This window comes from Pimephales promelas, chromosome 24 (genome assembly GCF_988280905.1).
Source record: "Pimephales promelas chromosome 24, fPimPro1.hap1.1, whole genome shotgun sequence".
Lineage (NCBI taxonomy): Eukaryota > Metazoa > Chordata > Actinopteri > Cypriniformes > Leuciscidae > Pimephales > Pimephales promelas.
In genome coordinates this window covers 24,068,100-24,088,010 of record NC_142792.1, presented here as the reverse complement: position 1 = coordinate 24,088,010, position 19,911 = coordinate 24,068,100, and the positions used below count along the sequence as shown (strand labels likewise).

The following is a 19,911-nucleotide window of genomic DNA, read 5'->3' as shown; positions in this document are numbered from 1 at the left end:
CCTAAGAAGGGGCTCGTCCGGGATTTGAACCCGGGACCTCTCGCACCCTAAGCGAGAATCATACCCCTAGACCAACGAGCCAACACACACATCCTTTCTGCTACTGCCTGGCCGCAATCGTTTCCATTTGCTAGGCTTAAAGCACAAAAGTTTCATTAAATGTGCAACTAAACGGTAGCCAGTGCAAAGTTGCCGGCACAGAGGAAATACGGTCTCTTTGCTTTGTGGCCACGCTGCAGCACTTGCACAGAGAAAAGGGATCGCTCCAGGCCGTTGTCTTTGAGAGCGATGGACACCTTCTCGCCACGCCTTCTAGGGGAATTAACTCAAATGGTAGAGCGCTCGCTTAGCATGAGAGAGGTAGCGGCATCGATGCCTGCATTCTCCACACAGATGAGCTTTTGAGGACGAGCTCTGTGGAAATTTTTTTTCGGACCAGGTACTGCGCACATTCCTGTCAAAAGCAGGTCCCACCGAGATTTGAACTCGGATCGCTGGATTCAGAGTCCAGAGTGCTAACCATTACACCATGGAACCTTGGCGTGGGTGGCTTTTTCCCACCGAGCGGCAGAGGTGTTTAGTCATTCAGCCCAGAAGGAGGACAGCAAAGAGCAAGTGAAGCTTTTTCTTTTTAAGCCCACGTTTCCCCGATCCCGACTTGGTTTCAGAGTGCCAGTTTTACCGCCACATCAGCGGTTGCACATCAGCTTTGTTTTTTCCCGCCCTTCTGCAAAACAAGCTGAAAAGGTTCCACCTAGATTTGAACTCAGATCGCTGGATTCAAAGACCAGACTGCTAACCATTACACCATGCAACCACCTCACGCTGGTCCCTGGCCGTCTTAAAGGCAGATAGCGTTGAGGCGTTTTCAAATTTATCCACTTTGGAGAGCGTTTTCCAAACGATACGTTTTTGTTGACTTAAAACGGCGTCTCAGTGTGGACAGACGGCCAAAACGGAGAGAAAAATATACGTTTTCAAATGAAAATGTATTAGTGTGGACATGGCCTGAGTGAACTGGATAGATGGAAAGCCACACAATTTTGTTTTTTTTATACTGGACCAGTTGTTCTTGGAAATGTAGTTTTAAGTGAAGTGTGTACTCATTTTTTGACATTGACAGTTGCTGTGTCCCAATGTGAAGGCTGCATCCTTCGAAGGCCGATAAAATTGAGTAAACAGCTATGAAGACAGAATTGGCTATTGCCATTTTTTTTTGTTTTATATTTCACTGGAGGACATGGGAGCAGGGGCATAGCCAGAATTTTATTTTTGGTGGGTCCCGTCTTTAAATGAGGGGGCAACATACATTACACACACACACACATATATATATAGATTAAGTGCTCAAATGAATCATATACACATGTCTTTAGAGGGTTTTTTACTATTAGACTAGTCGGTTGCCAAACTTCTGTTTAAATGACTGTCAAATTTAAACAAAATTAGTAGATGCGCAAAGATTTTAAAGGAATATCGGATAGCAGTGTGAATAACATAATAGATGCCCCAACCACGTTTAAGTTTAAAGTCGGGATGCACTTTGGCTTTTATACCATTGATTGGACAAACGTATTGTAATCAGACATCTTTGACACTCTGCAACGAGAACTTGCACAGATACACACGAGACCATTTGAAAGCATGCGTCTACTGTATATTTACTTAAAATGTTACATTTAATTGACATACTCTAAAACTTTTGTTGTTTTCACACATTTTGACTTTAAAAAAGAGAGAACCTGCACTACACCTTTTCACGGCATGATATTATCGGTATAGTATTGTTGTGAGTTACCCTTCGATTCCCATCCCTAGTGAGTATCCTTGTAAACATAGTCGTAAACAAGAACTCTGTCTCGTATTATGTCCAAACGGTCAGAGTAGGCTACTTGCATTCGTTTTCCCTTATTTAACCCGTAATTGCAAAACGAAAAATTAATGGTTGTTGTATTTTTAAAACGCAAAGAATACCAATATTTTAGTTTGACCTGTAGGCCTACACCAAATGCTGCGCAAAAAAAAAAATATATATATCGACGAATTTTCAGATATTCGTTAATGACTTTTTGCTCCTTTATTAAACATTTAAAATATTCAGAAATTAATATGTTTGAAATTTTTTTTAGATTTTTTTGTCGGCTAAAATCTCCAGATGCACCTTTAGAGAGAATTGCACATTTCAAGCGGATTACAAAATCAGAAAGTACTAGCTTTCGATTCGAATTTGTTCATTTTAAAGTGCATTTCAAGCTTTAACCTACATTTGGTTTCAGTTCTCGCGCTTCAGTTCACAGATATAATGAAAGTGCACCTGATTTTATTTTATTTTACAAAAACACAACGTTTTCTTGTTATTGTGAGATTACGCAAATAAAAGTAGTTGCGGATAATGTATTATTATTTTCTGTATGACCAGAAATGATAGAGTATTTTAAGTTGTTTCCACTGTTGATAGGAAAATGCAAGTGTTCACGCCCCCCACTCCACACACACACTTGGATATGCATCAAAATATTGTGTTAATCAAAATATTAATTATTAAAAATATTATTATTATCGTCAAAATATTTGGGATAATCTTAAGGGGGTCGCACACTGGACGAGAAGCTCAGCGCCGCTTCGCGCAGCACCACATCTTGAAAAATTACAACACAATATTCTCTATGAGTCTACACATACCGGCGGTACCATTCGACATCTGTCCGCGGCGTCCAGCAACGGCTCAGGGCCGTGTTCAAAATTCTGCTGCGCCACAGAGCGCCATTTACATGATTTTATATAAAATTTTAATTATTTTTGTCTCAAATCGTTGCTAATGTATCCTGACTTCGCCGTAATATACATTTAGTTTTGCATTTATTTACAGATCAGGTGCTTGAATGACAATTGCTGATGTTATTGGATTTTCATTCAGTTAAGGGGTGCTCTGAGGTAAAGTTTTCAGACTGCAGACTCAACAACGATTGTATTTAATTGTACAGTACAATCATAACATAGGACAGACATTATCTTCATTTCATAATGCCATTAAACATAGCAATATTGCTCGCCATACACTGATGAGAAAGTGCGTGTCTGGTGTGCGATACCTGGAGTTGTCCTAGACGTGGCGCAGCGCTGCGCTTCTCGTCCAGTGTGCGACTCCCTTTAGCCTGAATATTATTATTGTCCAACCTGTATTATGAATGAAATGTGAAGAATTTCTTTGTTCCTTTTATGGATAAAAGCGTCTTCTACATATGTAGCCTAATAAATGTTATAATAATGATGATAATTATTGTTATTATTATTATTATTTGGCCAGAGGCTAAAGTAGTGCTGGGCGGTATACCAGTTCATACCAAAAAACCATTGTATATTTTTGTTATGATTTTAATTTTTAATATACCGCCATACCAATGTATTTCATTCGCTGCACGACACTGTTTCAGACGGACCCTTTACAATGTTGCCCTTTTTAGCAGTGACTGCGAGACCGAGGGTATACAGCAGTGCTCTGGTGTTACGTTACAGGGAAGATGGATGCTGCAGAACTATGGCGTTATTTTCCTGTCAAATGTGGAGCACACTATTATAGCGCGAAAGTACATTCATATAATGCGCGAGCGCGAATCTCTCTGCTCGCGCGTTACATATTATATTGTACACGCTGCTCTTGTAAGAATAATTTTATCTTCTCTGGGCTCGTTTAGAGAATCCTGCACATAAAACGTGTGCAAAACAAAATAAAAATGTTAAAAATAAAAATGTTATTAGAATGTTAAGAAATAACAATTTTATTAAACACTTTTATTAAACAGTGTTAAACCCTTGAGTGTCACTTTTGACCAATTTAATGCATCGAACCTTGTTAAAAATGTTATTTAAAAAATCTTACTGAAGTCAACATTTTGAATATTTATGCACAATTTTAATTTGTTTATTGTGAAATAACTCCAGATTATTTCTCTGGCATCTAAGCATTGTTCAGGGCTTCCTTTCTGAAACACAATGTGAGTGAGTGAAAACACACATTACAATCTGTATTTTTATGTGAGGATCGATCCTTTTCGATACCATGTCTGTACTTCGATCGATCCGCCCACAAACAATTGATCAATTGAGCAGGGAACATCAATCGTCAAAGAAATAAACACACTGTAAAATACATTTGAGAAATACATACTCTTATCTCCTCACATATAACATTTTACTTATTTATTTACTATTTTTTATCTATTTTTGTAACCACTACATCTACCTATCTATTTCTCATTTATTAATCTCTTAATATACCCCGGACTCTTGTATCTGGGTTGGGTTAGAAGAACCAATGTGAATAATGAGGACAAGCTATTAAAAAATTGAAATGTCCCTGAATAATTTGGAAAAGAATTGGCAAATGAATTAATAATTTACAAATAAACACTTTCAATACACTCAGTCTAAAAAATCTCAGGCTGATACAAAGTTAAATATTTTTTGTTGTTTCTTGTCATTTATATATGTATTACAGTTTGAGATATTATTGCTTTTGCGTCATTGGTAGCTAGTGGACGAATATTGGAAATCCCCATGCCACCCTCCAATCTTTCTTAGTTGAGGGACTTAATGTTCTTTCTACACCTAGAAAAAAATGTAGCCCTCCATTAGAGACTCATTTTATAAAATGTGGAACCCTGTCCTTTCCTTTGTTTGAACCTTCATTTGAGATTTGAGTCCCAATTGAATTAAATAAATAAATAAAACATATAAAATATATAGTGTTTTACTTTCCTTAGTTTTTGTGTGATATATATAGTGTTTGACTTTCCTTAGTTTTTATGTGATATATAGGATGGCTAGGGTGTTGTCCTGGTTATTTATATTTTATTCCACATTTATATCTGTTTGGATCTTTTACAAAAGACTTTTATTTTGGTTTGGTGGTGTGACGTCATAAGCATGCGACACGCTCCTTCATTAGCTGCAGTTCGGAATCGGATGAAGAAAGGTTTGTGTTTTACAGCGTTTTAAAGTGTTCGATTCAAACCATGCAGATTTTTTATAACGATATGAGAGCTATGAAATTAGTTATAAGTTGTATCACTGAATGTTAGTTTGTTATGCTTGAAACGAACCGTTAGTATTTGACCAAAGCGCAGTAGTGACGGAGAACTGAGCTTTTGGGTAACTTAATCAAATAAACTCAATTAAATGCCTCGCGAAATGATTCAGTGATTCGAATTAAGCGCTCGAATCACCGCGTCGAACGAACACAAACGTGTAATGAAAACCAACAGCGAATGTTTAAGTAAAAGTGCAGGCTGTAATCTTCATTTTATAAATACCAGACAAACAAAGTCTAAGAATCACAAGAATTATGAATCATATCACAAGTAGTGATATGTGTGACCATGTCCATATAATTTGTGCTCTTTTATTCATTATTGGTAGGGTGACCAAATGTGTTGAAATTAATAAGACATCTTTTAGTAAACTTCAACTATCATTTGAGTATCTGTTTGCCGGGCCAAGTGTCCTGGTTCTCGGTTATCAAAATGGGGTCACCCCATCATATGGTACTAGTTTTGAGTTCCGTAAATTACTTTTTTGGCTTATGTTTAAGTCCATTAACTCTCAGGCTGACTCTTACCAGTCCACTGAACTAGAGTTGATTGAGACACACACACAGAGATTTAGTTTGGATTTATTTTCCTTTCTGTTAATTATTCTCATTTTAAACATGACAGATTGTCCGAACACAGAAACAACTCCTGGTGACCTGACTGAGATCCATCAGTGACACTATTATAAAGATGGCATTTATTAAAGCGGAAAATGGGGACATGGAGACTGTAGAAACATTCAGAGTGAAAGAAGAAGAAACTGAGGAACAAACAGGTTGGTTTCATTCTCAAAGCAGAACTTTCATGGATCATTTGATCCATATCAGAGGTGATTCTAGAAGAGCAATTAATACAGAGGAGCCAATCTTATGTTGTTTATTTGTAAAACTATAGATATTTAAAGCCCAGTAAGCTTTAAAACCAGCAATAAACATTTCTTATTTTCTTTTAATGACATTTATTCAATGCAGTAAATAAGAACAGTCAAATTCAATTTGTGTTAACTTTTCACTTTTCAGAAGTAAAAACTATTCACCGATTGGATTATTTCATTTATTAAAGTACAACTCACAAAAAATATAAAAATCAATATTCGGTTGTATAAACACAATTCCTCACAACCTTATACATGCTTGGGCAAAAAATAAATATAACAGCCTTTATTTATACAAATGCAGAAGTATATTATTCATATAATAAATACACAGTTAATTAATATAACTTTAATCAAATACAATAATAATAACTTGTATTCACATCCTAGTAAATTTGCATTGATGAATAGACAAAATCTAAATATGCCAAGGCTAATTAGCCTTGTGCATATGATTGTATAATATCATATAGCCTCTTACAAAAACTTAGTATAGCTTAATTAGTCCAGTGTTGTATTATTTATTTATAGGCTATTTTTATACATTTTAGAAATACTTTATTTACGTTACTATTGTTTACAAATGTTTTTTATTTGAGAAAGTTTCTGGATGTCCTGACGTTTTGTCATTAACTTCTGTTCGTTCTGAGACTAATAATGTTCACTTTGCTTGACACAAAATTCAAGAAATTAGACAGATTGTGCCACACAACATTGCAAAACTACAAGATATGACACCATCTCTTTTATGTTTCAGACATCATGAAAACTCAACATCAATTATCTTCATAATCTTTAGATATTATGAGAAATTATCCATAAGAGAGACCAGTAAATACCATGTCCGGGATACAAATTGTGCATACACCAAAATTATTTTAATGAATATATGGTCCATTTCGAAGTGTTTAAATCCAAACAAACTATATTTGTAGATTCTCCTCCACTCCTGTATTTTGTACTTGCACAGCGTCACGTAGACTCTGATCAGAGCCGCCACTGCTTCCGTGACTTGCGGTTTGTATATTAGATAATGTCGGAATCATTTTTGAAAGTTTAAATACAATTTTTATGAAGTCATTATCGAGTCATGCGGTATGACACTGGTTTAATTTAGAGGATTCGTTCTCAAGTCAAAGTCAAGTAATTTTCTTAATTTATTAGAAATCTTTAAATTTGCATGCAGTCACATAACTCAAGACCTCCAATTCTAATATTTACAGCTTTTTAAGTGTGGAACGTGAGATAGGCATCTGGGGCCTCATTTATAAATGTTGCGTACGCACAAAAGAAGGCATACGTCGCTCTCTACGCAATAATTGGTATTTATAAAAGCAAACTTGACGGTAAAATGTGCGGTCCTTCACGTAAGCTCTGACCCAGGTGTACGCACTAAAACGGGTGAAATGAGGAATGGCGACACCGTCGTCAGATGGAAAAAACGTGAAAGTGTGTGAAACTGTAGACGGTTGAGTAAAATAAATGGCAATCCTGCCTCTCATAAATAACATGAAGACTTCACAAAGCAAGTCTTACAATTAACAGCCTACACGAACACCCGTTTGATCGATCTGCAACGGAGATGCAAATTAACACATATTTCCAAAAAGAATTTAAGTGAAATATGTTCTGCAATAATATTGGCATGTTATACAATTCATCCTCATTAATAAGATGGTAAACAGAAAGAAATAATGTACAAAACTGGTGGAGCAGTTATAGATGCAATTAGATAGTCAGTCAGATAGATAAATAATTAGGGAGATATATAGATAGATCGATAAATAGATGTATTATTTGTCCAATGGGTAAAGTTGTTTTCATCGTAAAAATGTCTTCACCAGCTACTGAATCATGGTATTCATGCATATGCATTTAGTTTGTTCTATTTTTGATAAAATAATGTATGACGTTTGTCTCAATCATTCAGAAAGCTGCAAGAAATTACATTTGCGCTGAACTATTTCCCATTTCCAAGTAGATTATAACCGACATCTGTAGCTTGTCAGATGCAATTAAATGGATGGAAATAAAATGACGCACAATGGCTGATCTTGCGCTCTTAGAAGATGTGGCAAATGGAAGGATTCGGAGTGAACGCATCTTCACAACAAAAGGTGTGGAAAAAATATATTATTTAAGAATTCCCTCATTGTGCAGTTTATTTTAGTTAGGACAGTCTCGATTTCGCCCAACTCCTTGGCCACCTCTCTAATTTAATTAATGACTAGACGCTTTTTTGCCTCGACTTTGATGTCCGACCATTTCTTTTTTATTTCGGCCACAGTCCGAGGTTGTGAGGCTACAGCATTTACGGCGTCTACAACCTTTTTGGCATTAGTAATGCACACTGTGCCCTTCAAACAACATTTCTCCTCTTTTCCACCTCGCCAGCGATAACTTCTTCTTCACATTGAGTGAAGTTACGTTTTTTTTTTTATTTCCTCTCTGTGTTTGCCATGATTTCTCAATTGATGAATATTAACTTGTGGGCGTTTCACGGACTATTTATGGGCAACTTTGGGCGTGACATGATGCCGCAAAAGCTGCGCTACATTTAGAATTGATTGTGATTTATTAAGGGAAAACTGCGTAGGATGTGCGTGCGCACGGTTTTATTAATCCGAATATTTCTGTTCATATGCATGTCCTATGTTTCATCTGTACGCCACTTCTGACGCAAATCCTACACAAAGTTTTATAAATGAGGCACCTGGTTTGCAATATCAGTTGCGTACATCTAGAAAGTCCAACACCTTGAAAGTTTCTGGGATACTGAACAAAATTATAAATGCAACACTTGTTTTTGCCCCCATTTTTGTCATGAGCTGAGCTCCTTTTCTATGTACACAAGGCCTATTTCTCTCAATTAGTCATGTCAAGTCAAATATATTTATGTAGCACTTTTCACAATACAGATTGTATCAAAGCTGCTTCACAATATCAATCAAAACAACTTAACAGTATTTGTTTATTACTGGGAAAAAAAAGGCATCTAAGTTTGTTAGAGTTGATCAATGGTATGATGGGTCATTTAATTTGAATATCCCCAACTGAGCAAGCCAAAGGCAACAGTGGCAAGGAACCGAAAAACTCCTTCAAGTGACCCGATGGTGTCTTAAAACTCCATCAGATCACCCAATGGAGAAAAAAAAACCTGGGAGAACCCAGGCTCAGTCGGGGGCCAGTTCTCCTCTGGCGTTTATGAACTAGAGACAAAATTTACAGTAAGAGAAAAAATTTCTATGAATGCCAGGCTAAATAAATGCATCTTTAGTCGAGTTTTAAACTGGGAGAGCGAGTCTGAGCAACGAACAATATCAGGAAGGCTAATTCAGAGCTTCGAAGCTAAATGTGAAAATGCTCTCCCTCCTTTGGTGGATACCTTTGTCTTGTCTGGATTTAATAAAAGAAAATTACGCGTCATCCAATCTTTTGTATCTTTAACACAATCTGTCAATTTGGATAATTTAGCATTCATCTGGCCGTGAAATATATAGTTGAGTGTCATCAGCATAACTAATTCCACGTTTCCTTATAATATTACCTAGTGGCAGCATATGTATTGTGAATAATAAAGGGCCTAACACAGATCCCTGCGGCACTCCATAGTTTGCCGATTTTTCTCCATTTATGTAGACGAAATGGTAGCGGTCAGATAAGTATGACCTGAACCAGCTTACCTGAACTCCTTGAACACCACTGTAATTGTGTAGTCGATCTAAGAGTAATGTGTGATCTATAGTATCGAACGCAGCACTAAGATCAAGTAAAACTAGTATTGAGATACAACCTTGGTCCAAAGCTAGAAGTAAATCATTTGTGATTCTAACAAGCACAGTTTCAGTGCTATGATGTGGCCTGAAGCCAGACTGAAACTTTTCATAGATGTCATTTTCTTGCAAGAAAGAGCTGAGTCAAGCGGACACAACTTTTTCTAATATTTTTGACATAAATAGAAGATTTGAGATGGGTCTGTAATTTGCTAGGTTATTTGTATCTAATTGTGGTTTCTTAATAAGAGGTTTTATAACTGCCAGCTTGAATGTTCTTGGAGCATGACCTAAAGATAAAGATGAGTTAATAATATTGAGGAGAGGCTCTTCCACTATAGGTAACACTTCTTTCAATAGTTTAGTTGGTATAGGATCTAATAAACATATTAGCCGCTTTCCGACCGGAGGGACTTTTGCAGTTCCTAGAACCTAACGTTCCTATAACCCTTTTTTCTCGTGTTCCGACCGGACTAAATTGGGGATTTTTTTTTGTTCCTCAGACCGCAGTTCCTATAACTCTTTCAGTACCTAGTCTAGAGCGAGGACTTTTTTAGTTCCCTTTCCCTAGGTCTACGTTGATTGGTTAAACTTATAAGTCATGCCCACTGTCAACATGGAACTTGTAGCGCGCTGTCTGCCATACGCTGTGTGTTTTTGCAAAACATTACAACGAGGATTAAGACAAACATAGCGCATTCAACCAGCTAATTGCTAATGCTAGCTAAACTTACCCGTCGTTTTGTTTGCCTCCTGCGCTCTGCTCTTTTATCTTCTTCCATCATATTACTTAATTTCATATTACGCTGGAGCCTTCATCTTCTGTGTTTCTCTGTACAGAACTCAAGCATAATCTTTAAACGCCGCCGTTAGTTCTCCGTTATTAAGGTCCCGGCACGTCTAGTGATGACGCTATAAAGCCTGTCGCCATGCTTGTGTTACCCCTCCTACCAGTTCCTATGGCCACTTGGCCAGTGCGAGTTAAGCAGCAAAACCGAGTTTGGGGGAGAGTAGTTCTTAGAACTGTTTAGAAGTGGACAGTTCCTATAACTAAGTTCCTGTAACTACTTGGTCGGAAAGCGGCTATTGTTGTTTTAGATGAAGTGATAAGTTTATTTAACTCTTTTTGTTCTATGGTTGTAAAGCATTGTAATTGTTTTTGTGGGGTGATAATTGCGGCTGAATTATAAGGCGCGAGCAAAGATTGAGAGTTTACGGTTGTGATTCTGTTGCTTTCAATTTTCTCGGTGAAGAAGTTCATGAAATCATTACTAAAACTGTAATGGGATATTTTGTTCAGCTGTTGTCTGTTTATTTGTTAGTCTAGCCAATGGTGTTATATAAACCTTGGATTATTTTGGTTGTTTTCTATTAGTTGTTTTCTATGCTGAGGTGCTCAGCCCTGGCTGTTTTAAGGGCCTTTTTATAACGTGACAGTGTCTTTCCACGTGATTCTAAATACCTTTAAATTAGTTTTTTTTCATTTATGCTCTAAATTACAGGTTTCTCTCTTTAAAACATGCGTAGTATTATTGTACCATGGTGCTATACTTTTTTCATATAATGGGTGCAACAATATCCAATGTTCTAGAGAGAATGGAGCTCATAGTGCTAGTTAGTTCGTCTAGTTCATCTGTTTGTTTGGGTTCAGGCAGCAGCTGAGTCAGATCAGATAGGCTTTTTGAGAAATTATCTATGGTGGATGGAAGAATTGTTCTACCAGGTCAAGAACATGGCGCAGCATGACATATTACAGCAGTACGTAATATGCAAGTAACCATGTAATGGTCAGTGACATCGCATTCAATAGTGTTCACAAATCTGCCTAAATCTGTTGTTAGTGAGCACTTCTCCTTTACCAAGATCATCCATCCCCCTCATAGGTGTGGCATATGATTAGTGTAGGATTGCCAATACCGGTGTTTTCAATTGAAGCACTGTTATACTACCGGTCACAATTGACCCTTTAAAGAATATATGTACAAAATATGATTGTTCTATCTGTTAATTGAGACATTTTACATACTAATTTTTTTAGTAGTCCAAGGAAGACCTCTTCTTCTAGATGTGCCATCAGGAATTAAATTGATCTGTTCATCTGACTTTTCACACTAATCACATGACATTCAAAGCCAATGGGCTATATGCACGCATAAGTTCCGCATTTGACGCAAGGATGCTCGTCCATTTCCAGTTGTGGAGATTTAAGCGGCGGAGAACCGAGGAAAACGGGATTATGGCAGAGTCTTCAAAATTTACTGCCCTCCCATCTTTGAAACGAAACATACATACGTTTAGATGTAATTTTATATGTTTATTTAATATAATTTTAAAATGAAGCATGAACACAACGAGGGGTGTCTGTTTTATCTGTTTTTGTGACTAACGTTTCTTTATTATAACCATGGAGTATAAAATTCAGTATAAATTCTCGGTATTGCATTGGACTCTACGATTGGCGGAAGTTATCGAGCATCCTTACACCTTCACCGGAAATACCGCCGTGCATAGAGCCCATAACAACAATTTTAGAGCTTCCAGAAATGAGAAAAAAGATGCGGTCACAATTGTAACTGTGATATGTATCTTGTGGATTGCTCTCTGAGTTTGCAATTATTTGTGCCATTAAACTGGGCTTAAACCTGTCTGTTTGCACCTTAGACCTGATGCCGCTGAAAGAGGAGCTTCACGAACTTGATGATGTAAAGGAAGAGAAACTTAAAGTAATAACTGTGGAAAACGTTTCTGACTGCTGGCTGACTGAAAAGACTCCCTCACAAGAAACTGCTGAAGAGACGGGGAGTAAACGTTATTTCATCTGCTTTCAGTGTGGAAAGACTTTCAGCCAACATGAAAACCTTGAAGCTCACATGAAGATTCACAGTGGAGAGAGCGCTTACCCCTGCCAAGAGTGTGGAAAAGGTTTCTCTGGAAAGGGAGGCCTTAAAGTCCACATGAGAAGTCACACTGGTGAGAAACCGTTCATCTGCCCTCAGTGTGGAAAGAGTTTTGCGCATCATGCAACGCTTAATGACCACAAACGAATTCACACTGGAGAAATGCCTTTCACATGTGATCGGTGTGGAAAGAGTTACAGACGTAAAATAACCCTTAATGCCCACATGAGGACTCACTCGAGAGAAAACTGCTTTAAATGTCTTCAATGCGAAGAGAGTTTCACAGACAGCAGTGACCTGAAGAGCCATGTAATGACTCACATTGGAGAGAAGCCTTTCATGTGCGATCACTGTGGAAGGACTTGCTCAAGCAAATCAAACCTTGATGTTCATGTGAGACTTCACACTGGAGAGAAGCCTTTCACCTGCCCTCAGTGTGGAAAAGGTTTCAATGAAAAAGGGACCCTTAAAATCCACCTAAGACTTCACACTGGAGAGAAACCTTTCATATGTTTTCAGTGTGACATGAGTTTCACATATCGAAGAGACCTGAAGCGTCATTTGCGAGGTCATCCTGGAAACAGCAGCGTTATGGTTGGTCTGCCGATGCCAGAACGTGTCCGAAACAAAACGCCCCTAATCTGAATCTTGACTCTGGAGGCTTCCTAAAGCTCAGCAAGTGTACACATTTTAAGAACTGTAACTATGTCGATTTAAATGCATGCTTGATGATAAAACGTTGGAAGAGCTAGTTACTCAACCCGATCGTTCATTGCAAAGGTTGACTCGAGCAGGACATCCTTCAGCGATAAGTTTTCACTCAGTTTGTCATCCATTACGATGTTGCGTCTTTAATTCCACTACATCAGCATTAACAAGTTTTTTCTCCATCCAATTTATTTTAGTTCAACTTAAAGTTTAACTTAGGATTTAACTACTCGTCCATGCATTCGAGCTCCAAGCCGCTCCACAGAATAATTTTCGATTTTCCCCTGTAATCAAACATTTATTTTGAACGGAGGTTTTTTTTTTTTCGGTTTTCTTACCGAAACCTTTTGGAGAACTGAAATCCTTAGTGCAAGGCCTTTCCAGATCTGCTCGGTTACACAGCTTTTCGGTTTTCTTACTGAAACCTTTTGGAGAACTGAAATCCTTAAGTTCAAGGCCTTTCCAGATCTACTCGGTTACACAGCGTATTACGTAAGGGTCGGTCTCGACCCTGTGTTTGGAGGATGGTTTCCATAATTGTTTGATCTCCTCCTCAGGTTTGCGGAAATTGTTCGTCCACCCCTTCTGGCCAATCAGCCGTGCCACTGTAACCTGAAAGACACTGTGAATTAATGTCGAGTTAATGGGTAACAATGATGGATTTGGAGACTTAGAGTGAAAATATTATTTTCTTTGGTCATACTGGGAGAGGTGCCACTTTTTGTAGTAATAGCGGTCTCCCAGTAACCCATAATCAATGCGTTGCCTCTTTGATGGTGACTGGCCCTCCTGTGAAACTGGAAACATATCTAAAGACTGGGAGAAAGACCGCCGCATGCTGGTTTCAGCAACGGCTGTACCCTTGTCCGAACAAGTCCTGTATAATTGGGGAATACAAAGTTTATATTAATATACAATAACTGTGGACAATTTGTTAATCTGCTGTACAAATAGTTTGTGATATGTCCTTGAAAAATGAAAAGACATGCAGGGCAAGGAGTACAAGAGCTCGGCTGCCTCAATCAAGTACTCCTTACAGACCGTACCGGCACTATGGGCCAAGTACAGAATAATGGACTCCAGTTGGTGTGCTGTAAAATGTTTGACAACCAACCCAACAGCCCTCCACACATCCTGGCTGGTTAACATGTCCAGTGTATACCTGTAGAAATAAAATATTAAGGAAATGTTAATCGTGAAATGACTGTGACTGACAAGATGTGCGTATAAATTCACACAGTGCGCACTGATCCGTGTAGTATGTACATTGAATGGAGGTGGTTCATGTCTTGGGACACGTTGTGGTGTGGACTGCATCAGCTGAACAGGGCACAAAAAAACACCTTTATTGGCTGCAATATCTATGTAAAAAGTCCAAACTAGTTATGTAAAACACTAGTGGTAAGCAATCTGCTAATTGTGTCACACTGAAATGTACAGCTTCCTCAGCCTGGCTCAAGGCGATCTTCATACCAGCAGAGGTTTTCCTCTGTGTATGTACCACCACCCTGTTGTCGTGGTTAACACATCCCACCCACTCTGCCTGCTGGAAAACATTAAAAAGAAGTTAGTTCGTGATTGAGTTTACTAATGCATACGTGAGCAAATATTATATGTCACAAGTATAAACTCGTTAAAATAGATGAACTTATCGTCAAGTCTCCTGGGAGCTGCATGTGAAAGTAGACAAAGACCGCCTCATAATAATATCAGTAAAGGGTCTTGTCTACATTGGAATTTTTTTGGCCCACTTGCAGGTCAACATCTTTCTTTGCCACCTTAACTATTGTCTGACATTTTTAAATGCCAGAAGCAGACCTAATAGACCTAGCCAGGAAAAACCCAGACAACTTCCAGCAAATTTTGATTTGCTCTGCAAGTTAGTCTGGCAAAGAGCTCATTCATGCCCATTTCTAATCCAATGAAATCGCGGTACACATCAGAAACGTTGGGACAGGCTTACACGATGACGACAGCACAGCGACGGTGAAGCAGATTTTGTACATTTACAAAGATGGATGCCGCTGTAGAACTAGGGGTGTGACAGTTTGAGTTGAACACAGTCATTCTATAACCGCTAAAACCATGTTATAAAATTATTTTTTTCACAATTTTTTTTATCATAGAGACTGTTTAAATACTAATATCAGCTTACGATGGAAACAGGGCGGAGTTATGATGAGTACATGGTGGCCATAAAGGGATGGACATGGTCAAAAACGATGTTTAGATAGGCCGTCTCATTTAAACGATGCCCAATTGGCACTAAGGGGCCTAAAGTGTGCCAAGAAAACATCCCCCACATCATTACACCACCACCACCAGCCTGCACAGTGGGAGCAAGGCATGATGGATCCATGTTCTCATTCTGTTTACGCCAAATTCTGATTTTACCATCTGAATGTCTCAACAGAAATCGAGACTCATCAGACCAAGCAACATTTTTCCAGTCTTCAACTCTCCAATCTTGGTGAGCTCTTGCAAATTGTAGCCTCTTTCTCCTATTTGTAGTGGAGATGAGTGGTACCCGGTGGGGTCTTCTGCTGTTGTAGCCCATCAGTCAAACTTGCTCTTCTATCAGCTCGAATCAGTCCACCCATTCTCCTCTGACCTCTAGCATCAACAAGACATTTTCGCCCAAAGGACTGCTGCATACGGGATGTTTTTCCCTTTTCACACCATTCTTTGTAAACCCTAGAAATGGTTGTGCGTGAAAATCCCAGTAACTGAGTAGATTGGGAAATACTCAGGCCATGTCCACACTAATACGTTTTCTTTTGAAAACGTATATTTTTCTCTCCATTTTGGCCTTCTGTCCACACTGAGACGGCGTTTTAAGTCAACAAAAAAGGTATCGTTTGGAAAACGCTCTTCAAAGTGGATAAATTTGAAAACGCCATTTTCGCGTTGTAGTGTGGGCAGTGAAACTGGAGGTATTTCAAAACGATGACGTAAGTTTAGTCATGTGATCAGACTGGCCACTGACACTGCAATAATTGCATGGCCATAATAATTACCAACATTATGCCTGTTTGAGCTGATTTTGTATTGGTATATGCACTTATCATCTTTTTGAAATTGTTTATTTAGAACAAAACATGAACAATAAATAGCACTGCTTACAGAGCAACATGAAAACATCTTGAAATTTCTAAAGCTGTTAATTTGGCACAAAGCTCCAGTTTTCACTTAAACAAAGAAACAATCTAATTATAATGTAAATTGACAGAAACTTAAAACAGTACAGATTTCAACAATAGTTGCAACATGATATCATGACTTTTGCGTAAAAATACATGGCACTTTTCAGTCAAGTCTATCTATACACATTTTGAGCTAGTTAAATGTAGCCATCCGCCGCCCTCCGTCTCCCTTTTTTTTTTTTGACTGTCCAGCAGTGTTCCTTCCAGTGTTAGCTATAAGGCCGTGTCCTATATAGCCCTATAGGTTACCATTATCTTTTAACATGGTTTACCTGTAAATGCTGTTTGGTGAGTCCATGTCAAGTTAAACCTTTGTGTATTTTCAGTTTAAATTGCATTTTTCTAGGATTGATTTCGCTTTAAATAAACCTGGACTTGGGTTACTTAGCTCACCTTGAATGGACTTACGAATATGCATGTTTTGAAAGGTGAGCAGGTTGTCACTCTTAGGCCGTGTGTCCACCGAAGTGTTTTTTCCACGTGCCTGGCGTATGTTTTCAATTGTTTTCAATGGGAGCGCCGCGTTTTTTAAATGCCATGAGCCATGAGTAACGAGGTGCCGAGCACTTTTTTCACGCTGAAGCACCGAGCGCCTAGCGTTTTTTACTGGTCACCGAGAGTTGAAAACTGTTCAACTTTGTCCAATCACGGGAGGAGGAGCTGGACTAAACCACACTGACCAACTGTCACAACGTTCTTTTTCTTCAACGACATCAACCAACAGAGCTAACCGAACAAAATGGATGAAAAATACATTTTTAGTATGAAACAAATTATCTGCGAAATCAGTTTCAAGTAAACTGTGCTGCGGATATTCTGTATCATAGCAACGAAACGTCTCAATGGAAAAAAAGCTGCGCTGCCAAAACGCTCTTAATCGCCCAAAGCACGGCATCTTCAGCAGAGTGTCTGGCGTTTTCAGCTGGCTAAAAACGCTTTGGTGGACACATGGCCTTACTCCAGCACAACAGGACAAGTTACCTCAATAGCCATTTAAGTTGTCTGCATAATGCACATCAAACTGGTTTTATGCTAAGCACTTCAGTATTTAAGACTAAAAACCAAGTTAGTTTTAATGCATATGCTTCTAAAAAGACATGTTTAATAAAGCTTCAAAGAAAATGTTTTGGCTGCAGACCATTTAAAGAAAAACGATAGTAATGCTTGGAAAAGAGAACTTTATTTGTAACAAGTTTAACACAATACAAGTAGCTGTTTACACCAGTTTAATCAAAGTAAAACAAATCCATACATGGTTTGTAAAATAAGTTAAATGCATACACACACACACACACACACACACACAAAGTTCCATGAATGCAGAAGTAAAACAGATACTTGCATTTGAAACATACGATTGAAATTGGCTCCTGGTACGAAATGGTTTTTAAATGGAAAATGGGGTTTAATTTAACTGGAGTGGCTGGGATAATATCTTCATCAAGAGGGTAAGGAGGTGAGAGTGGGGTGGTTTTGGTTGGGGAGTCATTTTCAGAAGGAAAGTCCTCTTTCAGAAGGCACTCAAGTTCTTCTAGGTCAGAACTTCGAGTTGGCTGGTGGATGGGTGAGCTGGGTGACATTTATGGTGAAGTGTAAGGGTCATTGTTGGCAGGTTCAACAGAGAATCAGTGATCGTGTCTGGTGTGGGGAATCTGCACTGCTGACTGAATTACTTGGTTTTCAATGACTGTTTTGATGTTGTTGCATGTGGTCCTGAATGTTAATTTGGCAGATGTGTGCACAGAAATGACAGTTTATTTGTAATACATGCCACATTTGTGACATCACTCTGGTGCATGAAAGGGGCATATATGGGAGACGGTGTTTTATTGTTCAAAGGTGAATAATTATCACTTTTGCGCCAATTATTTCTATCGTAATGCTTTCTGATGCGGTTTCTTCTACAGTACATGTGGTTTCAGTGCAGATGGCTATAGAAACGTGTGTGTCCTTTGTGGTGGAGAGAATTCTTTTACCCTGGAATGTTCTAAATGAAACACTTACACAAATGAAATCATACCAGGAGACAATTTCAATCGTATGTTGCAGGCTCCACATGGTAAGTTCGATCACTCCAGTTTTATCTGCAATGACATGTGTTCTCTTTTCAAGGAATGTGTCATTTTGGAGGACATTGTGTCCTTCACTTTTTAATTCGATTGCTTTGGCTTTGATGTTCACCTGAAAACAATAAAGAAAAATAATGTTTAGTAAAAGTATCTTGGTGCAAAATTGTGAAATGCACTATAGACTCAATTAAATTGGCACAGATAAAGTAAAAATAGGAGTGCTGGACGTACATTGTAAATAAGTTCCTTGCAATGAATTTTACATGGATAAACGTTACAAGGCAATAAATAAAATAACCTAAAGTTTGGATAGTACTTACATTCTGATACTCCAATTCCATTTCCAGAACCTGTGACACAGTCCCCTTCTGTTGGGAGGTAAAGATGGTGGGGTTATAGGAATAATCAACTGAAAGCAAACAAGAGATTTTTGTTTTATATACATACAAAATGGCTTTTTCGCCATATGTGTGCCTTGCTGGCTGCAAGACCACGTTAATAAGCTGTACAGGACATCTGAAATATGGGAGTTATAGAAGATTGAATGAGACAATTCTTGTTTTTGATTATGGTTCAAAAGCTAAAATGTTGAATAAATGATTTACTGATAAAGAAAGCACTTTACCCATCTTTTTCCACAGTCTGAAAATGATTGTGGAGGTCAGACTTGAATACCATAAGCTTTGAGATTTTGTGTCGCTCCTGCAGTATTCCTTCAAAGTAAGGTCGCTTCATCCCTTGACGTAATGGAGTGATGCTCTGGATGTAGCCAGTCTTGCATTGATTGAGGGCTGTCTTTGAACTTGCCATTTCTACATAAAAATAAATAAATAAATAAGTTGATATAAATACACTGCCAGTCTAATTCAATGACCAGTAATTCATTAACTGATTTATATTTTAAACAGTTATGCACCAACAAAAATAACATATTTGAATAACAAATAATTAAATAAAAATACCACATTCACATCAATGGAAATCACGGTTGATTAGAACTGAATCCCCAGTGCATCGACAACTGAGCCAGTTCAATTAGCATATTTATAACAGGACATATTTGTCCTAAGACAAACATTTATTTCATTAAAAATTATATTTAAACAGTTATCTTAATAATACACCTGATTTATGCATATTATGTCATTTTGAAAAGTTTGTTATATTATTTGCTACTCTTCACCTGAACACAATGAATGAAATTTCATCATTTTCCTTTGTAGCGTTCATAGGGCTGCCGTAGACTTCCATTTACGTAATAATAATAAGAAAACTAACAGATACAATAGGGGCCTTC

At 38.0% G+C, this 19,911-nt stretch overlaps 1 protein-coding gene and 1 non-coding gene across 2 annotated transcripts; one reads left to right on the top strand and one right to left on the bottom strand.

Annotated features, from left to right (window-relative positions):
• Positions 1 to 465: 465 nt before the first annotated feature.
• On the bottom strand, positions 466 to 537 carry trnaq-cug (transfer RNA glutamine (anticodon CUG)). Its single transcript has one exon. It is a non-coding gene; the product is annotated as a tRNA-Gln (tRNA).
• Positions 538 to 4,912: 4,375 nt separating this feature from the next.
• On the top strand, positions 4,913 to 14,616 carry LOC120466859 (uncharacterized). The gene is made up of 3 exons (XM_039655517.2): positions 4,913 to 4,975; positions 5,715 to 5,865; positions 12,399 to 14,616. The coding sequence occupies exons 2-3, from the start codon at positions 5,781 to 5,783 to the stop codon at positions 13,277 to 13,279; spliced, it is 966 nt and encodes a 321-aa protein (XP_039511451.2). The 5' UTR covers positions 4,913 to 4,975; positions 5,715 to 5,780; the 3' UTR covers positions 13,280 to 14,616.
• The last annotated feature ends 5,295 nt before the right edge of the window (positions 14,617 to 19,911 follow it).

Excerpts from the sequence above, each read along its gene's own strand:
- LOC120466859 (XM_039655517.2), top strand. The coding sequence starts at position 5,781 with ATGGCATTTATTAAAGCGGAAAATGGGGACATGGAGACTGTAGAAACA. Across the intron at positions 5,866-12,398 it reads AGAAACTGAGGAACAAACAG|ACCTGATGCCGCTGAAAGAG; the intron begins GTTGGTTTCATT and ends TTTGCACCTTAG.